The sequence below is a fragment of the Capricornis sumatraensis genome, chromosome 16 (assembly GCF_032405125.1).
Source record: "Capricornis sumatraensis isolate serow.1 chromosome 16, serow.2, whole genome shotgun sequence".
Lineage (NCBI taxonomy): Eukaryota > Metazoa > Chordata > Mammalia > Artiodactyla > Bovidae > Capricornis > Capricornis sumatraensis.
In genome coordinates, this window is record NC_091084.1 from 73,927,573 (window position 1) to 73,955,410 (window position 27,838).

The 27,838-nt window shown below is 38.6% G+C and overlaps 1 protein-coding gene across 4 annotated transcripts; it reads left to right on the forward strand.

Annotated features, from left to right (window-relative positions):
- API5 (apoptosis inhibitor 5) lies at window positions 1–27,743 on the forward strand. 4 transcript variants are annotated; one of them, XM_068988242.1, is made up of 14 exons: window positions 1–170; window positions 8,975–9,136; window positions 10,220–10,313; window positions 10,811–10,876; window positions 11,404–11,555; window positions 13,411–13,617; window positions 14,317–14,421; window positions 15,526–15,615; window positions 16,683–16,864; window positions 18,440–18,533; window positions 19,381–19,437; window positions 21,150–21,226; window positions 21,743–21,879; window positions 25,660–27,743. In XM_068988242.1, exons 1-14 carry the CDS (start codon window positions 102–104, stop codon window positions 25,740–25,742), a joined length of 1,575 nt encoding a protein of 524 aa, XP_068844343.1. In that variant the 5' UTR covers window positions 1–101; the 3' UTR covers window positions 25,743–27,743. The 4 variants fall into 4 exon arrangements, with proteins under 4 accessions (XP_068844343.1, XP_068844344.1, XP_068844345.1 ...); XM_068988243.1 differs by having other exon boundaries at window positions 25,665–27,743; XM_068988244.1 differs by lacking the exon at window positions 8,975–9,136 and having other exon boundaries at window positions 25,665–27,743.
- The last annotated feature ends 95 nt before the right edge of the window (window positions 27,744–27,838 follow it).

A 27,838-nucleotide genomic window follows, 5' to 3' on the forward strand; every position in this document is an offset into this window, starting at 1 on the left:
GTGCGGGTCGCAGGCTTGGAGAACTTCGGCGGCGGCGGGGGCGCCGTTGACGACGACGACGACGAGGACAGCAGGAGCGGGCCCCGGGCTTGTCGTTCACCATGCCGACCGTGGAGGAGCTTTACCGCAACTACGGCATCTTAGCCGATGCCACGGAGCAAGTGGGCCAAGTGAGTAACCCAGCGGCCTGCGGGCCCGGCTTTCCGCGGCCTGGAAAGCGCTCCCCGGGCCCGGCGGGGGCTGCCGCTTCGCCCGCCCGCGAGCTCCTGGCCGCCCGGGCTCTTTTCGTCGGGGTGGGCCCCTCCCGGGAGTGCAGATCCGGGCTTCCCCAGCCAGAGTGCGGTCCCCGCGTCCCAGGCTCCTCTGCCTCCCGTGGTCAGCCTTTTCTCACCGTTTCCTAATTCAGCTTTTTCAGCACCACCCCCCACCCCCAGTTCAGTTTCTTCCCTGATCCTTGTCCTCCAGGGTTCCTTTGAAGTCCTTCTCCTCCTTTTCGGTGGCTCTCAGTCCCTTGGAAGATTAAATTGAGAGTTCAGAAACGCCTTTCTCTAGGCAAAAATCTGCAGTTAATTTAGGAAGAGCGCTTGGGAGACAGAAGTTTGTGAAATACCGAAGGGGCCGTTACGTCTAGACTTTAATGAGGGCTTATGATTTCATTATTTAGCCCATTAGATGAGCGCCTGCCAGGAACCAGGTTCTGCCGCCGGGCCCTGGAAGTACGAGAAAGACAGACCCGTGCTCTCCCAGGACGCATCTTTAGTGAGGAAGAGCAGTGATAAATAAGAAAGTTAGATGCTTCCCTCCCGCCCCACCCACCACACACACACTCACACACCCCGTGGAAAGTGTGAAGAAAATATAACAGGGCCATGCACGGGGGGAACGGGGGGGTGGTGTGCAGCTTTAAATAGAGTTGTCTGGCAAGAGTTCCCTAAAGTGTTTGCCCAGACACAACTTCAGCAGTGCTGAATCGGCCCTCCGAGCCGCTGCTGCTTTGTGAGCCTTCAAGTGCAGAGTCCATTGAACTTGAGGAGTTGATAAAGTGGTGGTGTGTTTTCTTGGTAAAAGAACCAGTCTCTCCCCGACATAATCTCCATCATTGTTAGAAATCCCATGCTGTATCTTTTCAGTGCTTAAAACGTCATTTGATTCTCCTGCTTACCCATACCAAAGGAGTAGAAAGTGGGAAATCCTAGAGACTGATAACATTACCAAAGCTGTGGCTGTGCATCTCCCATCCTTTTTTTCTGAACATGTGTAATTCAGTTCAGTTCAGATGCTCAGTCGTGTCTGACTCTTTGCAACCCGTGGACTGCAGCACGCCATGCTTCCCTGTCCATCACCAACTGTCAGAGCTTACTCAAACTCATGTCCATCCAGTTGGTGATGCCATCTCATCCTGTCATCCCTTTCCCCTCCCGCCTTCAATCTTTCCCAGCATCAGGGGCTTTTCCAGTGAGTCAGTTCTTCACATCAGGTGGCCAAAGTATTGGAGCTTCAACTTCAGCATCAGTCCTTCCAATGAATATTCAAGACTGATTTCCTTTAGGCTGGACTGGTTAGATCGCCTTGCAGTCCAAGAGACTCTCAAGGGTCCTCTACAACACCACAGTTCAAAAGCATCAGTTCTCCTGCGGTTAGCTTTCTTTATGGTCGAACTCTCACATCCATACATGACTACTGGAAAAACCATAACTTTGACTAGATGGACCTTTGTTGGCTAAGTAATGTCTCTGCTTTTTAATATGCTGTGTAGGTTGGTCATAGCTTTTCTTCCAAGGAGCAAGCGTCTTTTAATTTCATGGCTGCAGTCACCATCTGCAGTGATTTGGGAGCCCCAAAAAATAAAGTCTGTCACTGTTTCCCCATCTATTTGCCATGAAGTGATGGGAACAGATGCCATTATCTTAGTTTTTTGAATGTTGAGTATTAAGCCAGCTTTTTCACTCTTCTCTTTCACTTTCATCAAGGGGCTCTTTAGTTCCTCTTCACTTTCCTCCATAAGGGCGATGTCCTCTGCATATCTAAGGTTTCTGATATTTCTCCTGGCAATCTGGATTTCAGCTTGTGCTTCACCCAGCCCAGCATTTCACATGATACACTCTGCATATAGGTAACCAGTCCATTGTTCCATGTGTGGTTCTGACTGTTGCTTCCTGACCTGTCTCTCAGAAGGCAGGTAAGGTGATCTGGTATTCCCATCTCTTTAAGAGAAAGAGTAAAGAGATGTATAATTCAGGTTGAATCGTTATGAGCTGAACAAAAAACTTATTTGGGGACCATATTTAGCTTAATCTAGAATTGTGAATGTAGCAGTTTCAAGTATCACATTTTTCTTTCCTACACATTTCCACTTCAGTAGAGAATTTTGATGTCATAGATGGTAAATATTTACTGATAGTCTCTTGTGGATGTTTATAGGGGGTGTGTGTAAGTCAGCTGTGAAGGAAACATTTTCTGCCCATTGAGGCAGGGTGGGGAGAACTTTACATGGTCTCTCAGTTTAGCTTCTGTTGCCCTTGTTCCTTAAGAGAACCAGTAAGTGAAGATGTTCTTGTTCGTTATGACTGAGTTGGGGAAGAGTGTAGCAAATTGTTCTGCCTAAAATTGACTTCATTGCAGAGAGGATGGGGGGCAAAAGATAGAACAGTGATTCTCAAGTCAGTTGTATACATTGCTCTCCCAAAGAGGTGATTCAGGACTCTTCCCAAGAACCCAGTGCTGTCCCGTAACCCTCATTTTTTGCTGGACAGTCACCTACTTAGAGTATGTTAGAGAAAACAGAAGCCAAACTGGAGTTTTCCTATGCTATGAATTTGAGAGTTGTTCAAATTTTCCTCTTACGTCATCTTTAGTTATAAATCTACCAGCTTAGGTTGAGAGTTCTTCCTCAAGAGGTCAGTAACGTTTCTCAGAAGAAATCAGCTTTTAATTTAGGAAGAGTGCTTAGGAGACAGAAGTTTGTGAAAAACAGGAGGGCCGCCTTTCACGCAGATCTGAATGAGGACCCGCAGTTTCATTTATTCAGTGTCTTTTTTGAGTGCCTGTCATGTAGCAGACACCATTGTTGATTTAGTCGCTAAGTCACCTCCAACTCTTTGTGCCCCTGTGGACTGTAGCCCACCAGGCTCCTCTGTCCGAAGGATTTCTCAGGGAAGAATACTGGAGTCAGTTGCTATTTCCTTCTCCAGAGGAGCTTCCTGACCCATGAATGGAACCCACGTCTCCTGCTTGGCAGGTGATTCTTTACTGCTGAGCCACCTGGGGAGCCCACCAGACACTCTGCTGGACAGTAAAATTTTAGCATAGTTCTTTTAAGTGATGGCACATCAGTACCTTCATGACTCTGTAATGTCAAGTGTCAAACAACTAAATAAGATAGAAAGATCTCTGTGTAATAAAGTGTCATGATTTGCTGAGCCTCAGACAGTAAATTCTGGTAGAACTGAAGCTGGCCTAAACTGTAATGCCAACTAATTCTGCTCTATTGTGTAATAATCCTTCCCTTTTAGAGAAAATTCCTAAAACTGCTCACTAAAGAAAAGTGTATTGGGCTTCAAGATACTGCTTATAAATTTTAATTGAAAGCAACAGCCAACTTACCAGAAGGGACACCATTCATGTTTTTTTAAGAAGAGGGGAAAAAATTTACATTCTTAATGTACCTAAGCCAGATTTTCATGTTACCTTAGAAGATTTACAGTAGAGATTTTGAATTTCCTGGCAGGCACCTCTCTGGACTTCCTGGTGGCTCAGATGGTAGAGAATCTGTCTGCAATGCAGGAGACCTGGATTCAATCCTTGGGTCTGGAAGATTCTCTGGAGAAGGGAATGGCAACCCACTCCAGTGTTCCTGCCTGGAAAATTCCATGGATAGAGTATGTGGTCGCAAAAAGTCTGACACGACTGAGCAACTAACACACACTTCTCTGGACACTTTTGAAACCATGTTTGAGTTTCTTAGTCTAAAACTTCCTTCTAATTTTATTTTGATTTTCACCCTTTTTTAAAGAGGTGAGTTCCACAGTTGCTCAGGGAGCTGCCACTGAGGGGACTGCCCAGGGTTAAATTCTTTTATTTGTTTCTCTCCTTGCCTTGTCCCAAGCCCTTCAGTAGCACATTTGAAGAGATACAGTCAAGGAAGGAACAGGTGCGTATTTACCACATACCCCTGTTTTCAAGGAGTCTGTCTTAATGCAGAAGGGAACTTTAAACGCACATGCTCAGACATACTTAGACCATGACCATGTATGTTCTAAGGAGCAAACTGCAGGTCGTAAATTCTAAGTGAAGCATTATTTAATACCTCAGAACTCCAGTCCTTCTGTCGTCTCTCCTCTCGTAACTCGTGTTGTCCGCCTCCTTATCCGGCCCCCTTTCTCCCGCTCTGCCGCTGCCACTCCTTAGGCAGGTCTCCTTCCTCTGCTGTGTTTCTTATCCCTCTCTAAGCCTTTTCCTGGTCCCCAACAGGCCATAAAAGAACATGCTGTGGCCCATCGTTAAATTTTGTCTCAACTTTTTATGAATATACTTAATTTTAAGATGTAAATATTTAATTTTATGTTATGTAGTTGAGAAAAACTTAAAGAAAAACCAAACAACTATTAAGGGATTTTGGCAGTTAGACTGAGGTAAGATCTGACCAATATAATACCTAAACTCTGATTTCTCTTGTGTTCTCTTACACAGGGGTGTATTGGCTTTAAAGGTAGACAAGTATAAACTTTACTGACTTAGGTTTCATGAAGTAGCATTCTTTCGGTACTTTTTTCTGGCATGCTTAAGCTAAAATCAAAGACCAACCAAGTTCATAATCCCTCAAAAATATGTAGAAGTGTTAACAGTTTAACACACAAACTAAGTTTAATTGAGTCTAAGGAAGGAAGTAATATAGCTTAGTTTATCCATCTTCTTTATATGTCATACTTGAGAAATTTGTTGAAACTGTGTCCTTTTTTCTCTAAAGTAATGGCTTTACTTTGCACATCACTGCTACTTACTAGTTGTGATTTCACAGTCATAATTAGAAGGTTTTTCTTTTAGAATGTGTCTACGGAATGTGAGTCAAATTGTAACTTTTTCACTTGAAAATATCTTAGTGATTTCTTTTGCGTTTGCTCTTTTTATTAGATACTAAAATCACAGATAAATATAGTTTTAGAAATGTATTAAAAGTGTTTACAATTAATGCCTCTTATTAGGATCATAAATCATTTATCTAGCTAAAATATGCAACTGTTGGAAAAGGAAAATGCGCAGTGCTGTGTAGGATGTGAAACATTTTATTGTGTTTACACATCTACCTGTTACTGAATCACTGTGATCACTGAAAATATCACTTATATCTTGTTTCTTCTTTGAAAACCAGAAGTAGTAACTACTTGAGGGAGATTTCTGTTTAAAAGTCTTGTCCGTATACTTCAGTTGAAAAACAGATAATTTAAAAAGCTGGCAAAGAAGAATATAATTTTATTTTGCATTTCATAAAGGATAATTAAAGTCTGTTAATAATGTCTGTGAAATTATTTGATAAAACTGATGACTATTAATGGTAGTTTAGCGATGTTGAAATGTCTTAACTTTGCAAAGGTCTTGCTGTTTAGGATAATACATTCCAATTTACATGCTTGTGTGAAGCCTATATTTAGGACTCAAATTACCTTTGACAACCCTGGATCTGGCAAGCTTTTCTTTCCTCTTTTGTTAATTAAGATCTCAGGATACTAATTTGAAAGATTCCAATTAAAGAAGCTTGGTATTAGACACAGGTCGTGACTTAAAAACCCATCAGAACTATGTTTGGGTTCTGGATCTGCTACTTAACTGTGTGGTTCTGGACAAATTCTTTCACTTTTCTGAGCCTTGGTGGTTTTCTCATCTGAAAAATAGGGATAGTAGTGACACCTAACTCGCAGGATTACTGTGAGGCATTCCACACAATACACAAGGCATTCCACAGCCCCTTGTAGGCTTTCAGCAAATGTTGCTGGTGATCCCTTTTTGTTCTATTCCAGATTTTTTTTTCCTTCGTAGAGGGATGGGTTGTTTCAAGCAGGAATTCTTCATTTACTTTTAGACAGTGAATTTTAGACAATTCAAAGGTCTTTCTAAGCTTGAAATTCAAGTTAAAGGAAATTGGATTGATAACTCTGCAAAAAATAAGGATGTCAGATGGCTCCAGACTTTGATTTTATGACATCTACTGAGGGCTTCCCTAGTGGGAAGCCTTTACTTTCAAACAGTAAAGAATCCGACTGCAATGCAGGAGACCTGGGTTGGATCCCTGGGTCAGGAAGATCCCCTGGAGAAGGGAATAGCAACCCTCTCCAGTATTCTTGCCTGGGAAACCCCATAAACAGAGGAGCCTGCCAGTCCATGCAGTGTCAGAGTCGGACATGACTGAGCACCTAACACTTTCACTTTAACACTGAGCGACTAACATTTTCACTTTTCAGAAGCTATGGAGCAAGCTACAGGAGTGTAATGTGGCAGAGAAGTCAGCCATGATTTTTTTTGAACCTTTGCACAAAAAAGTGGGTAATATGCTTTTGAAGCAGTAATTCCTGAAGACTGATTTTGTGTCTGCATTTCATGAGGAAGCTATCCTTATTCACAGGGGTTGGTATTAATGTTTAAAATAGGAGGAGTTGTCATTAATTTAGTAAATATGTATGTATTAAAATCTGTACCGTTCAAAGATCTAATTGTGACCATAGCCTTTTGATACATAAAACACTTTATTTTTGATTATTTTTTTAAAAAACAGCGTCCTTAATTGAGATTCCAATGAACCTAAATCACTTTGCACCCTGCCTTTTTTTTTCCTTGAGTCTGTAATCTACTGGATGTTCTTTAGTCATCCACTTACTTATCTAAAGCGTTTAGAGGATTGCCTTTCACAGAGGAAATACGATGCTGTGTGCAAATTTGGTTTAGTGGTATGTTTAAGGTTTTCCAGTAATTAAAAGTTTTCTGTAGTCACGATATGTATTGCTTTGTTTCCCAACTTGATCCATTAATAAAAGGGCTAGTTTGGAGGCAGGTGTGAAGTGGGGACTGGGAATTTGTTGACTCTTCATATTATGAGTATCTGAGGACAAGCACTTCTGAAATTTTTTTTTAAAGGAAACAAACGAACTTTGAATGTATTATTTTAATGAAAAGTTAAGTCTGTGACATTGGGCATGCAGAAAAAAATACCATTTTTATATTCTAAAACAGACAAAATAAAGCTTCCTAGCTTTCCTCTTATTGCTTAATTTCAGGAATATATTCTACCTTGTGCAGTGTGCCATTGAAAATAGATCGGTATATCTAAATGTAACACAGTTATTTGAGAACTGTGTTTCTTCAGTCTGTTCACTTGCTCAGTCATGTCAGACTCTTTGCAACCCATGCACTGCAGCACGCCATGCCTCCCTGTCCATCCTGAACTCCCAGAGATTACTCAAACTCATGTCCATCCAGTTGGTGATGCCATCCAACTGTCTCATCCTCTGTCATCCCCTTCTCTTCCTGCCTTCAGTCTTTCCCAGCATCAGGGTCTTTTCCGGTGAGTCAGTTCTTCACATCAGGTGGCCAAAGTATTGGAGCTTCAGCTTCAGCATCGGTCCTTCCAGGGAATATTCAGGACTGATTTCCCTTAGGCTGGACTGGTTAGATCGCCTTGCAGTCCTAGAGACTCTCAAGGGTCTTCTCCAACACCGCAGTTCAAAAGCATCAGTTCTTCTGCGGTTAGCTTTCTTTATGGTCGAACTCTCACATCCATACGTGACTACTGGGAAAACCATAGCTTTGACTAGGCAGACCTTTGTTGGCAAAGTAAATGTCTCTGTTTTTTAAATATGCCATCTAGGTTGGTCATAGCTTTTCTTCCAAGGAGCAAGTGTCTTTTAATTTCATGGCTGCAGTCACCATCTGCAGTGATTTGGGAGCCCAAAAAAATATAAAGTCTATCACTGTTTTCATTGTTTCCCCATCTATTTGCCATGAAGTGATGGGACCAAATGCCATGATCTTAGTTTTTTGAATGTTGAGTGCTAAGCCAGCTTTTTTACTCTCCTCTTTCACTTTCATCAAGAGGCTCTTTAGTTCCTCTTTACTTTCTGCCATAAGGGTGGTGTCATCTGCCTATCTGAGGTTATTAATATTTCTCTTGGCAATCTTGATTCCAGCTTGTGCTTCATCCAGCCCAGCAATTCACATAATGGACTCTGCATAGAAGTTAAATAAACAGGGTTACAGTATACAGCATTAACGTACTCCTTTCCCAGTTTGGAGCCAGTCTGTTGTTCCATGTCCAGTTCTAACTGTTGCTTCCTGACCTGCATCCAGGTTTCTCAGGAGACAGGTCAGGTGGTCTGGTATTCCCATCTCTTAAAGAATTTTCCACAGTTTGTTACAGTCCACACAGTCAAAGGCTTTAGTGTAGTCAGTGAAGCAGAGGTAGATGTTTTTCTGGAATTCTCTTGCATTTTCTGTGATCCAACAGATGTCGGCAATTTGATCTCTGGTTCTTCTGCCTTTTCTAAATCCAGCTTGAACATCTGGAATTTTCTCGGTTCACATACTGTTGAAGCCTGGCTTGGAGAATTTTGAGCATTACTTTGCTAGTATGTGAGATGAGTACAGTTGTGTTTATTCTGTTTATTACAAAATTTTAAAGCATGATACAGTCACAAGACTAAGAACAGTTAATCACTAAATGAAGAAGTGTTAGTACATAACAAACCTGGTTTTTCCACATAAAATTAGAATCATTCTTCTCTCTTTCCCAAATCACAAAGATAATGTGAAGGGCAAGGAGCGGATAGTAGGAAGGTAGGTGTTAAATTTAAGCAATAAAACTCCCAAAATAAGCCCTATTTCTTAGCCTGTTTGAAATTTTACTAATTTAAAGCAAACTCAAAAAAGTTTGTTTAGCTTCCCATTCTTCAAAATTGTATTTCTTTTCTGCTTTATTCTTTTGTTTCAGCATAAAGATGCTTATCAAGTGATACTGGATGGTGTCAAAGGTGGGACTAAGGAAAAAAGATTAGCAGCTCAGTTTATTCCAAAATTCTTTAAGCATTTTCCAGAATTGGCTGATTCTGCTATCAATGCACAGTTAGACCTCTGTGAAGATGAAGACGTATCGGTACGTTTATGGTTGATACTTTCAACAAGTTTTCAGATGTTGCTTTTGCCACTTTCAGACATTTTCTGTGTGTAGCTAATGTAACTGAAATAGCAGTCACATTAGTGCACGATAAAATACTGCCGTCGGGTCTGGTCTGGTGGGACAACATCCCAAGGCTTCAGTCTACATGTGAGAAAATATATCAGCTCTTTCACCACCTTTCAGTTGTGAAAAATGCATACAATATACTTCATTTTGCTTATTTATTTTCCACTGTTGAAAACAGTTGTGGCTCACATCGTTCTCATAGATTGTTAGGCAAAGCGCATATGAAATCAGACTGGCTTTAGCTTGTAGTCAATTTATGCTTTTTGGATATTTAAAATAATAATAGCATTGCAGCATAATATATAGTTTCAACACCCCTAAATATTTTTCATATCAGAAAAATAATTGAACTGTGAAATAATTATATGTCATTACTGGAATAAAAAGGAATAGTTTTCTCTTGGAACAGAATTAACCATTAGCATTTCTGGCTGCTGATACAAGTTCCTAAGAATTTTCAACTATTAGCCCCTGGCTTTTCAAATGAAATTAGTGAATCATCAACATTTCGTGCATAATTTGAATTTTTATATTAAACTAGATAAGCCAAGATCCTGTATTTGGAATTAAGTACACAGAATATATCCACAAATTTGCATACTGAAAATCCTAAAGTTGTTACCAGCCATGACCTTGGCCTCTGCAGCCATTCTTGAGGGATCCTGTATGGTGTGCCCACAGGTAGTAGTAAAAACCCAACAATTGTATGTAGTCAACATATAGACTGTTTATGATCTCCAGTCTGTCTACTCGAGTCAGAGAATTGTATTTAATGTCCCTTTCCACCACATGTTGTTTTAGTATTCTGTGAAGTTTGAATATTAAAGTGGAGCAAATTATCTCTAAAACTGAAAATCTCATGTTTTATATTTTTGTGGCTCATATGCCGGTAATTACGGTTTCTCTTGTGCTTTTTGTCCTCTTTAAAGGTCGAGGTGGTGGTTTTTATTCATGATAGTATTTGGTTAATTTTTTATTTGAAATTATGTTCAGATTCGACGGCAAGCAATTAAAGAGCTGCCTCAGTTTGCCACTGGAGAAAATCTCCCCCGAGTGGCAGATATACTAACCCAACTTTTGCAAACAGGTAAGGAATTTTATTATTACCCTTTTAGCTAAACGTAACTTCTCTGAAATAATGATTCTTTTTTTTTCCCCCTGAAGATTTTGCCTCTGATAGAAATTTAAATTCTTTTTTCATTCAGTTAGTTTGCAGCTTAATGACTTCTGGCTGTCTGGTTTCTAGTTTTGTTGTGATTTTGTTTGTGAAGGTATGATGACTGGACTCTCCGGGGCATTGTGATGCGTCGCAGTTTCACCCCCAGTTCCCTGTAGTTTCTTAACTGTGCCCTCTTACCATCTTAGCATAAGCGCTGGCCAGGTGCACGAGATCAGGGTCTCTACCCTTAGAGGAGAGATCACTAGATCAGGGTCTCTACCCTTACAGGAAAGATGTATTTTCTTGGTACCTGAGATAAATGCTTAGTTTATGTCTCCTCTCAGTGTAATCTATGACAAACTGTGTTGAGGCTTAAGTTTGAAAATGAAGCAGATTATACACTGTACCTCTTTCTCTCTATCCAGATGACTCTGCAGAGTTTAACTTAGTGAACAATGCGCTCTTAAGTATATTTAAGATGGATGCAAAAGGTAAGGCCACTTCTTGTTCTGAATTGTGTTTGATGTCCTAAAAAATTGGGGAGTTTGGCATTTCTTATTAAGGGTGAAGTCTGGGATTTACCCAGACATCTGTTTCATAAAAATTCTAAGTGTTCTCAGGGGAAAAAAAAGCAGCTTAACTCAAGATGTTGAGTCAAGATGACTCAAAAAACCAGCAGAAATAGTTTTTAAAACATACCAAACTTTTCCCTTAGAAATATGTTGGAAAAACTCTGTTTCCCACTTGAAAGAATTCATCCAAAAATACTTGGGCTTATTTACTATTAATAATCATAGAAAAGGAATGTCATGCTCAAGCTGATTCTGAATCCATGAACAAAGTGTACGATCACTCTTATGGTTGAGACTGTAGAAAGTTTAGACTGGTTTAACCAGTATCAGTGATATTCATGATGTATAGTAATTCACTTGAAAAGAAATGCTGTAATTCCAGTTAACCTGAAGGATGTCATTCCTGTATAGAATTGACTTCCCGGATCAACTATTTTGTTTTGCAGGGACTTTAGGTGGCTTGTTCAGCCAAATACTTCAAGGAGAGGACATTGTTAGAGAGCGAGCAATTAAATTCCTTTCTACAAAACTTAAGACTTTACCAGATGAAGTCTTAACAAAGGAGGTAGAGGAACTTATTCTAACTGAATCCAAAAAGGTAAGCTTCCGTTGTCTTTTAGTGAACTTCCGTAATGCCCAGGAGCGTAGTTGATTTTAGCACTGTTCATCAGTGCTCCACATAGCCTGTTTATAAGATCACATATCCCATAAGAACCACTGTAGAACTTCAAGGTTTTCTTCTGCTGTATTTTGCACTTTGGTCACTTTAATGGCAAGTGGAAAAGACAAAAGGAGAAGGGAGCGGTAGAGGATGAGATGGTTGGATGGCATCACCGATCAACGGACGTGAACTTGGGCGAACTCCGGGAGATGGTGAGGGACACAGAGGCCTGGCATGCTGCAGTCCATGGGGTTGCACAGAGTCAGACACGACTTAGTGATGGAACAGCAGCAGCAGCACTTGTAATGATGAATTATTGTGTTACTTTAAAGGGTTTGATCACATATAAATCCTTTGTGGTATTATCCTCAAAATCTATCCATTCGTCAGGTCTCTGAATGAATCATTTCCTTCAGGAAATTTTACTTATTTCCCACCTGCCTCCCTAATTTTAACTTCCCTGGTGGCTCAGAGGTTAAAGCGTCTGCCTCCAATGCGGGAGACCCGGGTTCAATCCCTGGGTCGAGAAGATCCCCTGGAGAAGGAAATGGCAATCCACTCCAGTATTCTTGCTTGGAGAATCCCATGGATGGAGAAGCCTAGTAGGTTACAGTCCACGGGGTCGCAAAGAGTGGGACACGACTGAGCGACTTCATCTTACCTTACCTCCCTAATTTTAGGATATTCAGCCGTAGGATTCTGAATCATTTCAAAATGGAAATGAAATCACCTTGAAATGACCTGTGGTTTTATACTGTTCCATGACATTATAAGCTCAGGAGACCACGCTTATTTGTGCACCCAGCACTAGCAGAGTTATGGTTGCTCAGATTTGAAAGGTGTGCCACAATTAACTTTTCATTCAAACAGCACCAGAGTTTGGGAATAGTTTATTTTTACATGTTCAGGAAAATTCAACGTTGTCTCTAATGGCACCACTCACTTGCTTATTGGTAAGATTTCTTCAGTGAGAGAGAAAGGAGCTGTGTATTTCACTTTTGTGTCTGGTGGGATATGTCTTGATTGCTTGCTCCTTTGGTCAGTGAACAGAAAGGTTTAGACCCACCAATACAGAGGACTGAAAATTTGTGTGGTCTCCTGTTTTGTTTGTGTTCCCTTGTGGCTCAGCTGGTAAAGAATCCACCTGCATTGCGGGAGACCCGGGTTCGATCCCTGGGTTGGAAAGATCCCCTGGAGAAGGGAAAGGCTACCCACTCCAGTATTTTGGCCTGGAGAATTCCACACTGTAAAGTCCATGGGGTGGCAAAGAGTCGGACATGACTGAGAGACTTTCACTTTTCCTGTTTTGTGTGTAATTACCATGTTATGTGAATGAGGCTGCTTTTAAATATAAGGAACTGAATCTGATTTAACAGTTTATTGCCAGATTTTCGTGATTTTTTTTTTTTTTGCTCTCAGCCCCTGAAGAGCCTTTTTAGATATTTTAGATTTAAATAGTATCCTTAGCCACTCTCCCATGAAATTTTGAACACCGCAGATATACTGTATATCTGTTTATGTACTGTGTGTACATCTGTGCTTTAGACATAAAAAAAGAGTAAAATTTCCGCAAGAACTAAGTGTTGTTCCCTTGGAAATGATACAACGCACCACTGAGAGTGCGTGACTTGCTCTGAAGCTAAGTCGACTGAAGCTTGAAGTTCTCTCTCCAGTGTTTCAGAAGTCAGCAAAGTGGCTTCTTCAAAACTGATTTGCTATGCAGTTTCAATATTGCCCTTTCTTTTCCATTCAAGTGATAAAGATACTAATAACTATTCTGAATGGTCTCCAGGTGCTAGAAGATGTGACTGGTGAAGAATTTGTCCTGTTCATGAAGATACTGTCTGGGTTAAAAAGCTTACAGACAGTGAGTGGAAGGCAGCAACTGGTAGAGCTGGTGGCTGAGCAGGCTGACCTGGAGCAAACCTTCAACCCCTCGGACCCTGACTGTGTGGACAGGCTTTTACAGTGCACTCGGCAGGCAGTACCCCTCTTCTCTGTGAGCTCTTTGTTCTATATAGCTAGTATTTTGATTATTGGCTTGTAATTGTGTAGATACACACTTGACCATTCTCCTCAAAGCTCTGCATTAAAGTATTAACACAGTGGAGCAGTCATTTGTTTTACACAGGCCTAGGTGAAGAGCCCAAAGCAGCAAGAAGTTTCTTTAAAGTCTTGCCTAGAGACTTTTGAAGTCTTGAGAATTTTATGTCCTACTTTGTAGTGTTCACTGAGTTTTTAAAACAGTTTAGTAACCTAACTTCTTTTTCTTAAATTGTCTAGATTGTTGTTATAGGTAAGTTTGCTGTTTTCTGTCTGGCTTTGGGCCTCCTCAGGCACTGAATCTTTTGAGATGTATATAGCAAAGTTTAAAAAACACAATTTAAAGGAGCTATCGTTTTGGGGAAATGTATACTCTAAAATTCAACAATGAAGTTTTCCACACAATTTGACCTTAGAATCAAAGAGTTCAAAGATGTATAAAAGTCCCATGCTCCAGATTACTTTGCAACTAAGTATATGCTGTCTGTTGAGGTTACTGATGAGATGCTCTGGGATATGCTCCCCCATTGTATTTTAGCTGTAGTACTTGATGCTTTGATACTGAGCACTTATTGATTGACATTCGACTATTAAATTTGAGAGAATATGTTTTTGTTTTTTTTTTGACAATTCAGTATTCTTTGGATTTTTACAGAAAAATGTTCATTCCACAAGGTTCGTGACTTATTTCTGTGAGCAAGTTCTCCCTAACCTCAGTTCCTTGACTACCCCAGTGGAAGGTCTTGATATACAGTTGGAGGTAAGAGAAAATTTCTGGCTTTAGCACTGAAAAGGCATTGCCATATTTCAACCTGAATGTAAACCACTAACTTGATCTGATTGCTAAGAGATTTAAGGCCTGGTGGTGGCTAGCTAATAACCTGTCCCAGGATTAATTACATGGGAATGCTTTATGGATTCATTGAGAGTTTGCTGTAGTGGGAAAGCAATGCCTGTAGTTTTCATTATAGTCATTCTCTACCTTTGTAGCCTTAATGCTTTTAAATACATCGTTCAGTCTTGACAGTTCCTATCTCTGTAACTGATAGAGCCAGGTTTAAATAGATTAACACAAAATGTCGTTTATTCCTTCTCCAATAGAATTGACTACCCTCTCTCCCTTCTATATCAACTCTAATGTACATACACATTTTTTCAGAGCATATAAAAACACTTACTTCTTTCTCCCCAATTTAACCTTATTCCTCTCGGAATCTCCAAAATCTAATGTAGAGCCTGATTCTGAAAAGCACCTGATGATGTTTCTTTAGTTGAACTGAAATATGGAAATACGCCATTTCCTCATGGGTCTTTAGGGGAGGGGAGGCTCACAGTGCACTTAACTGTGGTTGCTCCACATGTCCTGGGTGTGACTTTCCAGACTGGGATTGAGTAAAGCAGAGATGAACCTCAGGAACAGTGGTGGTTACTGACACTTTGATAGTGTCCAGAGACTGCATTTGATAGCAGAGGAGGCCCAGCCTACATATTAGCAGTGAAGAGCCCTTGCTCGTTGTCTGTTCCTTGTACATCATTGTCCTCTAGGCAGAGAGCGCCGTGTGTGTTCCTCTCCTTCCTGATCCCCACAGGCATATTGAGAGCCATGAGGTCAGGGTTTCAGGGTCTGCGCTGCCACTCACATATCTCGTGACTTTGCCAAGTTATGTTCTCTCTACGACCTTCAGTTTCCTCAAAGTAAAATAGAGCTGCATTTCTAAATTTTTTTTTTCCAGTTCAAACATTATGATTCTGTAAAAGCCTATTTGAAAAATAAGGAATCTTAAATAGTTATCTAGAATATTATCTTACAACCCTTGCTCATTCAAAGAAAAGAATGCTAATAACAGTAAATTGTGTGTTTTAGGTATTAAAACTCTTGGCCGAAATGAGTTCATTTTGTGGTGACATGGAAAAGCTAGAAACAAATTTAAGGAAACTATTTGATAAGTTACTGGTAAGAATGTTTTTCTTTCCTTATGGCACAGTCAGTATAGCGTCCCAAAGCTTAGTAGTATAGTATTTACAGATTATGCAGAGCCAGATTTTGAAGTGACTTAGGTAATAATCCTAACAAGTGTTCTTAGCTGCTCAGGCCACAAAATTGTCTACTTTTTTAAAAAAAAATCTGTTTTAGTCTTTTGCATTTCTTCTGTTGTTGATGCTTTAGACAAAATATAATACAAGATTTATATAGTAAGTTTTTCTGCTATTTCTTCATCAAAATATTGTAAATGTTTGCTCCAGAGCGGTTACTGCCCAGGGCCAAATAGCTTTAACAGCCTAGAAGTAAAGTCATTAAGTCATCATTGTTTTTTATTTTGTGGCTTACAATTTAGGTGTCATATCCAAAAAATCATTATTGCCATGACCCACGTTGAGGAGCTTTATTCCTATGTTTTCCTCTAGGAATTTCGTAAGAGACAAACGTCTTACAGTCTGGTTTCCTCTGGCATGCTTTGCTTAGTAATGATCTCTAGGTCCGTCCCTGTGGCTGCAGGTGGCGCCGTCTTCCCACTTCTTGTGGCTGGGGAGCACTGCAGTGTGAGAGACGCACCACATCCTGTCTGCTTGCCTGTTGATGGGCATTAGGTCGCTTCCATATCTTGGCTATTGTAAATAGTGCTGTGAACATTGGGATGCATGTATCTTTCTGAATTAGTTTTCTCTGGATATTTCCCCAGGAGTAGAATTGCTGGATCATACTGTAACTCTCTTTTCAGTTTTTTAAGAAACTGTTTTTAAGAATACTGTTTAAGGAGCATCAGCTTTTGTTGCCAAACCTAGATTGAATCCTGACTCTTCAGCTGGTTTTTTACCTAAATTCTCAGAACTTCAGTTCCTTCATCTGCCTAGTGCTGGGTTGGCTACTTTTGTCGTCAGTAGCAGCAACAGCTATACTATAGGTTAATACGGATAATGTTTCATGTCTTAAAAGTGTGTCCTATAATTACTTGAGTATATGTTTTATAATTAGAGTGTCTAGAGCAGATCTCGTATATCTCTTGCATTTTCATTTCTTAGGAGTACATGCCTCTCCCTCCAGAAGAAGCAGAAAATGGGGAGAACGCCGGTAATGAAGAACCCAAGCTGCAGTTCAGTTACGTGGAATGTTTGTTGTATAGCTTTCACCAGTTGGGCCGAAAACTTCCAGATTTCTTAACAGCTAAGCTGAATGCAGAAAAGCTCAAAGATTTCAAAATCAGGTGATATATGATTGAAGTGCCTCAGTCCTTGTTAAAAGGTGAAAGCTATCTTGAAGCTGCCTTGGTTTTGTTTTCATTTTGCAAGAGCTTTTTCCACCCTTTCTTATTACAATGCAAAAGAATGCAAGATCCACAAAACAGGAATGTATACAAAGACACAACTGTGGTGGCATGACGAATGCTTGGCAGAAGATGGCCTTTTACAGAAATGGACTCTGGCTCTCCTCACTTGCTTTAGGATATTGGGCGGGTTCTCTGACCTAACACCTTAAATTGTCCTCAGCTGTTCAATTTATAGATAATAGCACCTGCCTTATAGAGTTGTGAGAATCAAATTATCCTCAACTGTTAAATTTATAGATACTAGCATCTACCTTATAGAGAATTAAATGACAGTAATGAAAAGCTTTAAGCACAGTGCCTGGCATATACTGGGTATTTGGTAAACTATAGCTGCTCTTAATCGGAGAAGGCAATGGCAGCCCACTCCAGTACTCTTGCCTGGAAAATCCCATGGGTGGAGGAGCCTGGTAGGCTGCAGTCCATGGGGTTGCTAAGAGTCGGACACGACTGAGCAACGTCACTTTCACTTTTTACTTTCATGCATTGGAGAAGGAAATGGCAACCCACTCCAGTGTTCTTGCCTGGAGAATCCCAGGGACAGGGGAGCCTGGTGGGCTGCCGTCTATGGGGTCGCACAGAGTCAGACACGACTGAAGCGACTTAGCAGCAGAAGCTGCTCTTAATATCTTATAGGGTTTTTATTATGTTGTAGTGTGGCTGGAGGAGCAGCACTGGAGAAATCAATTTAAGTTGTTTCTCAGGAAGATACTTTGTATTAAATCATCGTTAACAAATTCTCTTCTTAAGCTACTGTATCACCTGTTATTGTCCTCTATGCTTTGGTAAGGCACAGGTTTATTACTTGCTGAAACATTTGACCAGAAGCAAACATCTTAGGAAATTACTCTGAAAGTGAAAAAAAAACAGTGATGCCACATTGTTATCATGCAGAATTCCTAGAAGGTGGCAGGCTGAGTTACTGTAGCACTTTTCCACACATACTACCTGGAAACAAATTTGAAAAAAAGATTATTCAACATCCTTTGCAAAATTTACAATTTTGTTTTATTTTTAAACTGGACCCTAAGGTGCAAATGGGTCAGACACCATCCCTTGTTAGCAGATAAACACAGAGAGATTAAGTGACTTGTGTCTGTCACTTGAGCTTCATTTGACTAGTGGAAGAGAAGGATCCAGGCCACCTGATTCTAACCCATGGTTCTGGGTTGTTGCTAACTTAGGTTAACCTTGCAGGTTAATGTAACAAGCTTCCTTAACCCAGTTCTAGAAGTGTTTCCATTGCCAGGTTGAGTGTGGATCTCTTCCAATTTTTGACAAAGAAAAACTACTTTTATTTTACTTATTTGTGTATCTCTTATGATCATACATTGATAATTAAAAGAAAGTCCCCCTCAAAATTTACTCTTTATTGGTAAAGGCTGTAGTTTTCTTCAAATTTAAAAACAGAGTTGAAGTGATGATTTGTTAATTAATAAATACTTCTTCATTTAGGCTGCAGTACTTTGCACGGGGCCTGCAGGTTTATATCAGACAACTTCGCTTGGCTCTCCAAGGTAAAACAGGCGAGGCCTTAAAAACAGATGAGGTAAGAAGACTGGGTTATATCTCATTAGGAAATTTTTATAATAGCCACGATTCATTACAAATTCAGACTGAATTCATATATTGAAGTGTACCATTCAACTTTATTTGAACTGATGATTTAAGTCTAAAAGTTGAAGATAAAGTGTTAGAAGACTGCATATTTAGCTATATGCTAAGTTATCTAGGAAACTTCTACCATTGTTGAAATGTCTTGAATGTTTCCAACGTTTGTGAACAGTGTTTGTTACCACACTTTGATACATACTGATCTTTCACTGGGGTCTCATTAGCAGCACATTTTGTTTAAATATTTGATTAGCGATTGTGACATTTTAAAATTTTACCTTTTTGAAACCCAAACATTAGTTTACATTAAAATTAAAAGTATTAAACTACTAATTCTGTACCAAACTATATCTTGTGTTTACATTGGGATCTTTGGTTTTCCCTGATCGCATCTATTTTGATCAGTCTTCATCCTACTTCATCCTAGTCCTAATGAAATATTTTAAGTTGCCTTGTGCCTTTCTGTAACGTAAACTAGTTTCTTTTGAACAACTGATACATGCCAGTGACCTGTACCTTACTTGGTTTTCAAGTGAACTGTAGTTAACAGTTTAATGTTCTAACCTGTTGAGGGAAGATAAAGATTATTTGCTGTCTTTGCCATCGCCACATTTGTTAATAGTCGAGAAATAGGAATAAGCATTATCTGTACATATAAGCCAATGAATTTCCTAACTGTAGAAATGATTCTGAAAAAGAAGTGGAATTCAAGTTTTATATGGGAAAGTAATATATCATAAAAGTTACTGGCATTTTAATTTAATGTTGTTTTCCTTTTACAGAACAAGATTAAAGTTGTTGCATTGAAAATAACAAATAATATTAATGTTTTAATCAAGGTAAGTCTTCCTTTCTTACTCAGCCATCCCAACTAGCTAGAAAGTTAGTGCAAGGGATATGTCCGTAATGGTCTAGTGAAGGAGAAATGCCATTACGTTGCATACATTTGGCCTTTTAAAGCTTTATGCTTTTTATAATACCAAGTAACATTTTTGTAGCTATTATAATTCATTGTTTTATTTATTTAAATGTTATTGCAGAAGATACTGTAAACAAAGGGAGGCATGCACAGTTCTGACAAACAGCATTGGAGCAGATACATTAGACTCAGAAATTTCACTGACTTAAGCTCTTGTAGTTTTAATGCTATTGGTTCCTTTTGAATGACCAATAAAACCCTGCTTCACTTCTACTAAGAATGGACAGTCTTATGTGGTGCATGACATGTCCTATGCTCTTTTCTGTTAATTTCTCTATGTAATAAATTGAGAGTGTTCTATACTGTAGGCTAAGGTGTACCTTACCATTAAACCATAAATATGGTTCAGTTCCATTTACCCTCCTCGAGTATCTGTTAGCCTAAACAAAAACTAATAACCTGAAAGAACAAAAGAGCAATCACAACAAAGAACCCATCACTTGATATCGTAAGTTAACGGTATTGTCACAGTTAACAGTATTATAGCCAGGTGGGAGAAAGAAATATTTGTCACACTTACAGCACAAAGCCTGACAGTAACAAAATCAGGGCTAGTGGTATGTCTTAAAAGTAGTCTGGTAAAAATCCCATGGAATACTTACTTTTTATCAGAAGAGAAAGGTAACTTTTCAGAGAAAACAGTGAGACATTAAGGGATGAATTATCAGTGCCAAGAGGAAAAGGGAAAGGGCATTAAGAGGGAAGAAAACTGACTCACACCTGAAAGAAAATTTTTATAATAGGCTCCATTTATTTCAAATCTTAAATATAAATCATAGTTTGAAATGGTGAATTAATACATTAAAATGTGAGATTTTACTTTATTTGAACTGATACCATAAATCAATGTTGATAATGTTTAGAATAAGCAAATACTGTGAAAGAAACTCAGTTTACTTTTATCAGATTTTACCTATATATGAAAATTAGGGTAAAACGATAAATATAAATTCATCATAGTTTTGAGGGTATAAAGAGGACTAGATTATTTCACTTCTGAATTATTTCAGTATTTAAATTTAGCAAATATTTGCATTACCATATATTGATAATTTAGTATTTAAATAATGTGGAATTTTTCATTATTGGTAATATATAGATATTTGAGGGGAGGAAAAACATGATTACCCAGACCGTTGGTTTTGTTCTAGTTTTGAACCACTTAAAAATCTGCAATAGCAAATGCAGATTGCACCATTATATTTTCCTTAAAGCACCTTAGTGACTGCATCTGTGCAAAAGAAACCACTTGGAGATTTTATTGAAGTTGATAAAGATTGATATTTTGTCCTGTAACCTGAAACGACATTTGAAAAAAGTTAGCTGCAGTTTCTTAAGTGATGTGCACAAAATGACATTAATTAGGTAATGTATGTCATTTGCAAACCAAATTGTCCTTGTTTACTTTCTCATGCAGTTTTCCCTAGGTTCTTCTTTTAGTCACTAGCACAAAAGCAAGTGGATAAGTTACTCTCCTCCTAAGATTAAAGATGTGTCTTCCCATTTCCTATCTTTACTGCCCCTTGCCACACCACCAAATACTTTAGAAATCTCTTCATTTTGTTTCTTCAGGATCTCTTCCATATTCCTCCTTCTTATAAGAGCACAGTAACATTATCCTGGAAGCCTGTACAGAAGGTTGAACTTGGGTAAGAAACATATTTAAAAGGGATTAAAGTGTTCTAATATTTGATTTATAAATATGAAAAGTCTGAATTCAGATTATTGCATTTCCTGTACAAAATGGTACATTATTAAATGAGTCTTAATAAGATGTTAAAATATAGCTATTAGAAGCATGACTTATATAGAAAATCTAATCTAGTGTTTATAAAATAAACTGGTGGAATACAACTCTGGAATTTTCAAACCATTGTTTGTATTGCTGTGGCATAAGACTTTTTTGGTAAGTTCTATGAAATGAGTCACTTGTGTATAATCTATGAAGTTACATATTTCAGATTGTTTTAGAGCCTTGTAAATGCCCTTGTGACAATGTCTGCATAACCAAAGCAGAGTTAATTTGATGACATCAGATGTCATTTCCTTTTTTCTGATGTGACTGTCATCTTTAGGGTGTCTTTTGTGACTAATATGATAAATTTATTGCTAGCCTCTGATATAAAAGAATTTTTTTTTCATTGCTCCTCTTCCTACCGTTATAGGCAAAAGAGAGCCAGTGAAGATACAACTTCAGGTTCACCTCCCAAGAAATCTTCAGCAGGACCAAAAAGGGATGCCAGGCAGATTTATAATCCTCCTAGTGGGAAATATAGCAGCAATTTGAGCAACTTTAATTATGGTGAGCGTTTCCGTTTGGGTACAAGAAATATGAGAGATTAGGCAGAAACTGTGTTATACTTGATTTTAAGTAATAATTGAGTATCATAGCTCTTTCAGGTTACTTTTTTTGCATTAGCGTGGGGAACTTGAACTGCTGGGAAAACAACTTATCCTATTCCTTTCTAAGTCACCCTTGTGGGTTCACTGAGCTGAGCATGTAACACTAAGAACCTGAAAAATAAGCCTGTTGTATTCAGAGATGCCAACAGGAAAAAAAAAAAAAAAGGAAGGAAGATGACATGAACCATCCATTCCTGATTTTCCCTGTTTTAGCTTCAAAGCAAGAAGTGGTGTCCATTCTCCCTCAGGAACAGATACAGCCTCTGGCAGATGTGGTATTAATGATCCTTCTTGGGCCTCGTCAGCCTCCTGCTTGTCCTCCCATTGTCTGCTCCTTCAGGAGGAGAAGCCTGGAAGGCAGAGGCAGGCGGGAAAGCACCAGCTGGCAAAGATGCGTCCTCTTGCATTCTCCTCCATGCCCAGTGCAGTCCTCCTGTCGACTTCCACTAGTCCAGTCTCGCTCAGGGCTGTTGAATCAGAAGTGAAGTTTGTCTCGTTGGCTTATAAAGAAGAATGGACATAAATATCACTGACTCAGATCCTTAATCTTGCCTAAGAAGACAAAGTTTAATATCTAGAACCAAACATACTTGTGATTGGTCTTGATTACCAATCAGAATTAATTCTACAGTAATTATTCCCCAAAAAAGTACATTCTGAAGCATATACTCTACTATAATTGTTTCCAGGATGAGATGATTTGACATTAAGTAACTGCCTTCTATAATAGCAAAATTCCTCCAATATCTGAGCAAAAAGATTATGAAAAGGCAATTTCAGATTGTGAAATGAACCGTTAAACTCCAGTCAGACTCCTTGAGGCAACTTTAGTGTAGAAAAGATCACTGAACTCTTTTACTTATATAATAATAGGTAAACATGCCTCTCTTGGCTTCTTGTCTTATCTGAAAAATAGGGATAGCAGAGAACTTAAAAACTTCAAAAAATATTTATGATAGCATTTTGTAAATGGAAAAGATTCTGTTACTCCACTAAATATTGTCTGTCCTCTGTCACTTGTATGATTTAATGTGGTATTTATCAAAACCTTTCTTAACATCAGCTGTTCTCTCAGATACCATCTTCATTTGATTTAGATGAATGTAATCAACTATGGAAATACATAGAGAATTGTATTTATTTTCACTTAGGCAAGTCAGTTACTCTGAATTTCCATGAGTATTCTGCCCTGTGACATTCATTGCCTGCCTTAGAATCAGATGATGTAATGCATGTGGAAAACAGATGTGAAAAATGCAAAGCCTTAGGTTGTGATTTTTTTAATTATCAATACGGAGGGGGGAAGCAGTTTTACCGAAGACAAAAATCAGGGAATTTCCTGGTCATCCTGTGGTTAGAACTTCGACCTCACCCCGAGGGCCTGGGGTTCAATCCCTGGTCAGGGAACTAAGATCCCATAAGCCACACGGCAAGGCCAAGGAAGAAATCCAGGAGTCCCTTACAGCTTCAGTTGTTCCTTAGTCAGCAAAGTAACAGAATGACAAACACACCTGTTAACTGCCTTTTGTGTCTGGTGTTCCTGTACTTCAGTACTCCTACAGGAGCAACCTTGTAATTGGAGTGCTTGTCATAAATTGAGTTACAAAGCAAACTAGACTCTGATTGTTCTTTTTGGAAAGTAGGAACAAAATTTCTGCTAGTATTTTTATTTGGGGGAGTTGAGATGTATCAGGTTATAAGTATTCTCATAGAAACAGTTTGAAGAGTTTTCTTGGATTTCTTTCACCCATTCAGCTGAAAACAGTTCTCAGTATTACAGATGAAAATTAGTTGACCTGTGTACCTCAAATTTTTCTACCTTTTTAATGTCCTTTCCTTAGGGAACTGACAGTGGGTCAGGAGGAAAGAGAAACAGTGTTGGATTTTTTTTTCCTGGGGTGTCTGTGTTGCCTCAAGACAGAGGGAGAAAAATGTTTTGTTGAGTCTTTGATACTTAGACTTTATTACCCATATTTAATCATTGAAATTCTACTTTCTATGTCAGCCAAACTCAATTTTATCATATCACTGTCTTACTACAGTGACCAAGTCTGCTGCAAAGAAAATAGATTGTGCCAGTGTCTTGGGCCTAAACTAGTTCTGTGCAGAGAAGGAGCCAGAATTTGTAATTTGTCTTTGAGTCCATGTAGGCATAGTTAGACTTTTTTCCTTATCAAGGTTTTTCACTTTACTAACCATCATCTCTATTATTTGCTTTGTCAAAAGGTGTTTGTTCCCATAACTTGGTCCAGCTTCCTGGTGCATTTTCAAAGTATTTGCACATACCCATGTTTAGCTTTCCTTCCTGTAGAACAAGAGTTCCCTGGTAACCCACAAGTACTAATTCTATATTTTGTGACTTGTGTCCTTCAACTTTTACCTTTTTTGAATATTAAAATAATTTTTTAAGTATAATTTTAGCTAGTAGCAGTATTAGTTTAAGCTTGAAACCATCATAAAGATCATTAAAGTGATTTTTTGAATGTAATAGCTCATGCTGGTTTCATTTAAATAGTTGGCATACCAGTCAATTTAGAAAAATTTATCATGACGTGAGAGGTGACTTTGAATCAGATTCCATTCTGTTGACAGGTAAATGTTGCTTAAGCTGGGGAAAGGTCTAGTTAGTTTTCTAACTCAGTTTCTGGAGGGAAAAAAATAAAGCATCACCCAAAAACAGTAACATAATTCTAGCCATAATGGCAAAAAATGGATTGCAGTACTGACTGGACAGGAATTTTTCAAGCCTCCAACATTATGGATCAAAAATGGCAACAGCAGGTTCTTTTTATTGCTCCTAACAAGATTCCTGCAGTGAGGAAGTTTGAAGGTTCCAATGAGGAGATTGGGTCTCTGGAATTAGAAGTTTGAGACTCTTACTCATTTGTGTATGATGAAAGGTCCAGCCTTGCTGATAACATCAATCAGTTTTCTTCACTGGAAAGACTCCTTTGAGAAATATTTCTCTGGACCAGTGAAACAGACTGATAAGTAAATCAAGGACTCATTCTATCATATGATCCAAGTGACTTGATTTTTCAGCAAGAGATATGCTTTATTTACATCAGTAACCCAAACACTGTAATATATATACATACAACCTTTTTGGCAGCACTCTGAGCAGCTCATATGTAGCTGACAAAGCAGTGAGAAAAGCTGTCAGAATTTGTAACATTATTTTTCAGTGTGGTGACCCAAACAGATTGCCTTTTCATTGCATTTGAAAGGTACATTTTTCATTCTAGCCTAACTTTTCAGAGTTGATCACTGGTAGTTTAAGATATTTTATATATATGACAATAAATTTTGAAGGCCTATAGCTTTAATCCATATTAAATATAGACACGTTTATAGTTTCATTAGTTATCTTTGTGATAGGCACCAAAATAAAGAACTAAATGTAGTTATCATTAACATTGTCACCTTGAAATATTTTTAATGGGATACATTTAATTGAGTACATACTATGAATATGTTTGGTACCCTGAGATAATGTGCTTTGGCATATATGATGCCCTGGTTTTATGTAAACATTTGAACTTGTAGATGTGCTCGCAGAATACCATGCTGTTTTGATAGAGCCTCCTGCTGCATTCAGAGCTTCCAGGTACATTTCTTCTGTGTGTGCTGTCCCATGAAGTCCTGAACAAGACCTAAACCCTTGTTCGCTTTTTCGTAGAGCAGAGAGGAGCCTTCAGGGGAAGTAGAGGTGGCCGAGGTTGGGGAGCACGAGGAAATCGTAGTCGGGGAAGACTCTACTGAATGAGAAGTCACATTCTTCAGCATTGTCATGAGCTTAATATACTTAATTCTACTACTCATTGGATTGCCGGGGGTGTCCCTTTAAAAAGACTGCTGCCTTCAGCTAAAAACTTACTGTTCTTTATACCTTTGTATGTATGATCTACTTTTGTAACAAACCATGGTTGTGTCCAAGGTAAAAACCACAGCGATATTTTTGGATGCTTTGTCTGCAATCTTGACTTGTTTTTGCAATATCGTCATTATTCAGACTTCACATTGTGAATCTTTTAAACATCTTGATAATTTGTTATTGAGAGCTATTCAGATCTAAACTGTAATAAAATTCAGTCCATTTCTGATAACTGGTAAAGATCATCAGTGCTGAAAGGTTCCTGACTTTCCTGTCCCCTCTGTCTCCCCGATGCCAACATATGGAGAAGAGTAATGGTCAGACTTAACATTTATTTTCATGGTTATTTAATAAAGCTGCTAGGCAATGGTACAGTATTCCTGCGTGTCAGAAAAACAAAAATAATCAGCTTTCTTAAAATGTAGAAATGACATGACATTTTTAGGAAGAAGTAAGTTGCTTTGCACTGCTTAACTCAACTCTTCTCCATATGTTGTGATATAAACTTTTGAATATGGGATCTTCCTATTTGCATAGAAATGTGTATGTATAATATACATACATACATGAGCATATATCTGTGTCTGTGTGTGTGTATATATATATATGCATGCTGTGAAACTTGACTATACAACATAAGTCATTTTTTTTTTTTTAATTCCAGGAACGGGTAGTCTTTGACACGGTGATTATCCTCTTGAGGCTGAATTCATTATTCACTTGTTATTTAGGTTTTCCTCCCAGTAGTGAGGGCTTTTGAGTCAGTTGCACTTACATGATTATTGTTATTTAAAACTAAAACAAAGGCTGCATTTTCAAAGATAAATTTGAGATCCCTGTTGGAGAAACACAGCCAAAATACTGAATCTGATGTACATACAGGTTTCTGCAGGATGAAATAGAGTAATTTAGAATTTGGGGATTTGATAACCAGGGCAGCCCAGGAAAAGTGACTTGGTAATATACCAATAAGTAAGGGATGCTCTCTCAGTTTGCTTTTGCCACTTTCAAGATTTTAACTTCTCAGGTTATTAATCAAAATTATTGTATAAGTTAGTCAGTAGAATCTTTAGGTTAAAACAACAGATGGGGGGTTTGTGGAGTGTTTAATTGTCATGGGCATTTTTAGTAGCATAGGCCCTTTGCTCTGCATTTGAATGTTTCATATATTTTTGTTCCACAATTAATCTTCCCTCCCCAGGTTTGTTATTCAAATCTAATGCCTGAGTGACATTTTCTAGTAGTTTGACCTATTTTTTGAGGAATAGTTTGTGATTCCAATGCAGGTGTCTTCATTGTGTTACCTCTATACTGGGGGAATAGACAAAAAAAAAAAAAAACCTTTGTTAGAATTACTGCACATGTTTCTGGAGAAAATGTTTTTTGAAGACTAGAATGATACAAGTGAGCAAAAGAAGTTGGTCAGCTTGACTATGGAGTGGTGGCAATAATCTCTAAACATTCCGAAAGACTATGAGCTGAACTTAAGCTCCCTTGGTATCTGAACAGATACAGGAACATGGAATTGCCATTTGACAACTGTGACCAGGTAGTCTGGACCTTAGAGTCAGATCAGCCAGTGGCCTAAAGCCATTTCAAGTACAGAAGCTGTTTTGGGACTACATTTATATAAATTTGAACATTAAGTATAATTTTTCCTCTTTTTCTTTTTAATATTTGTAAACTCAGAGCTAAAAAGTGACTTTACTTTCTAAAGTTTGATATTAAGTTGACTGTGTTCCGTCCCTTACCGCCTCATTGTTCCCCTTCCCTTTCCTAAAGCAATAGTGCACAACTTAGATTATTTTTGCTTAAAAAATTTGAATGAAAAATTTCATGCCATGGGTTTTTTTCTTTTGCAAGACACCTGTTTATCACTTTGTTCAAATGTAAATGTTCCCCTATGCTTTTGAAATAAATTCCTTTTGTAATTTTGTTTTGTGTCTTGTGTTATCATTATGGTATCTTCAATTTCTTGGATATT

Excerpts from the sequence above, each read along its gene's own strand:
- API5 (XM_068988242.1), top strand. The coding sequence starts at position 102 with ATGCCGACCGTGGAGGAGCTTTACCGCAACTACGGCATCTTAGCCGAT. Across the intron at positions 19,438-21,149 it reads ATATTAATGTTTTAATCAAG|GATCTCTTCCATATTCCTCC; the intron begins GTAAGTCTTCCT and ends TTGTTTCTTCAG. Across the intron at positions 21,227-21,742 it reads GTACAGAAGGTTGAACTTGG|GCAAAAGAGAGCCAGTGAAG; the intron begins GTAAGAAACATA and ends CTACCGTTATAG.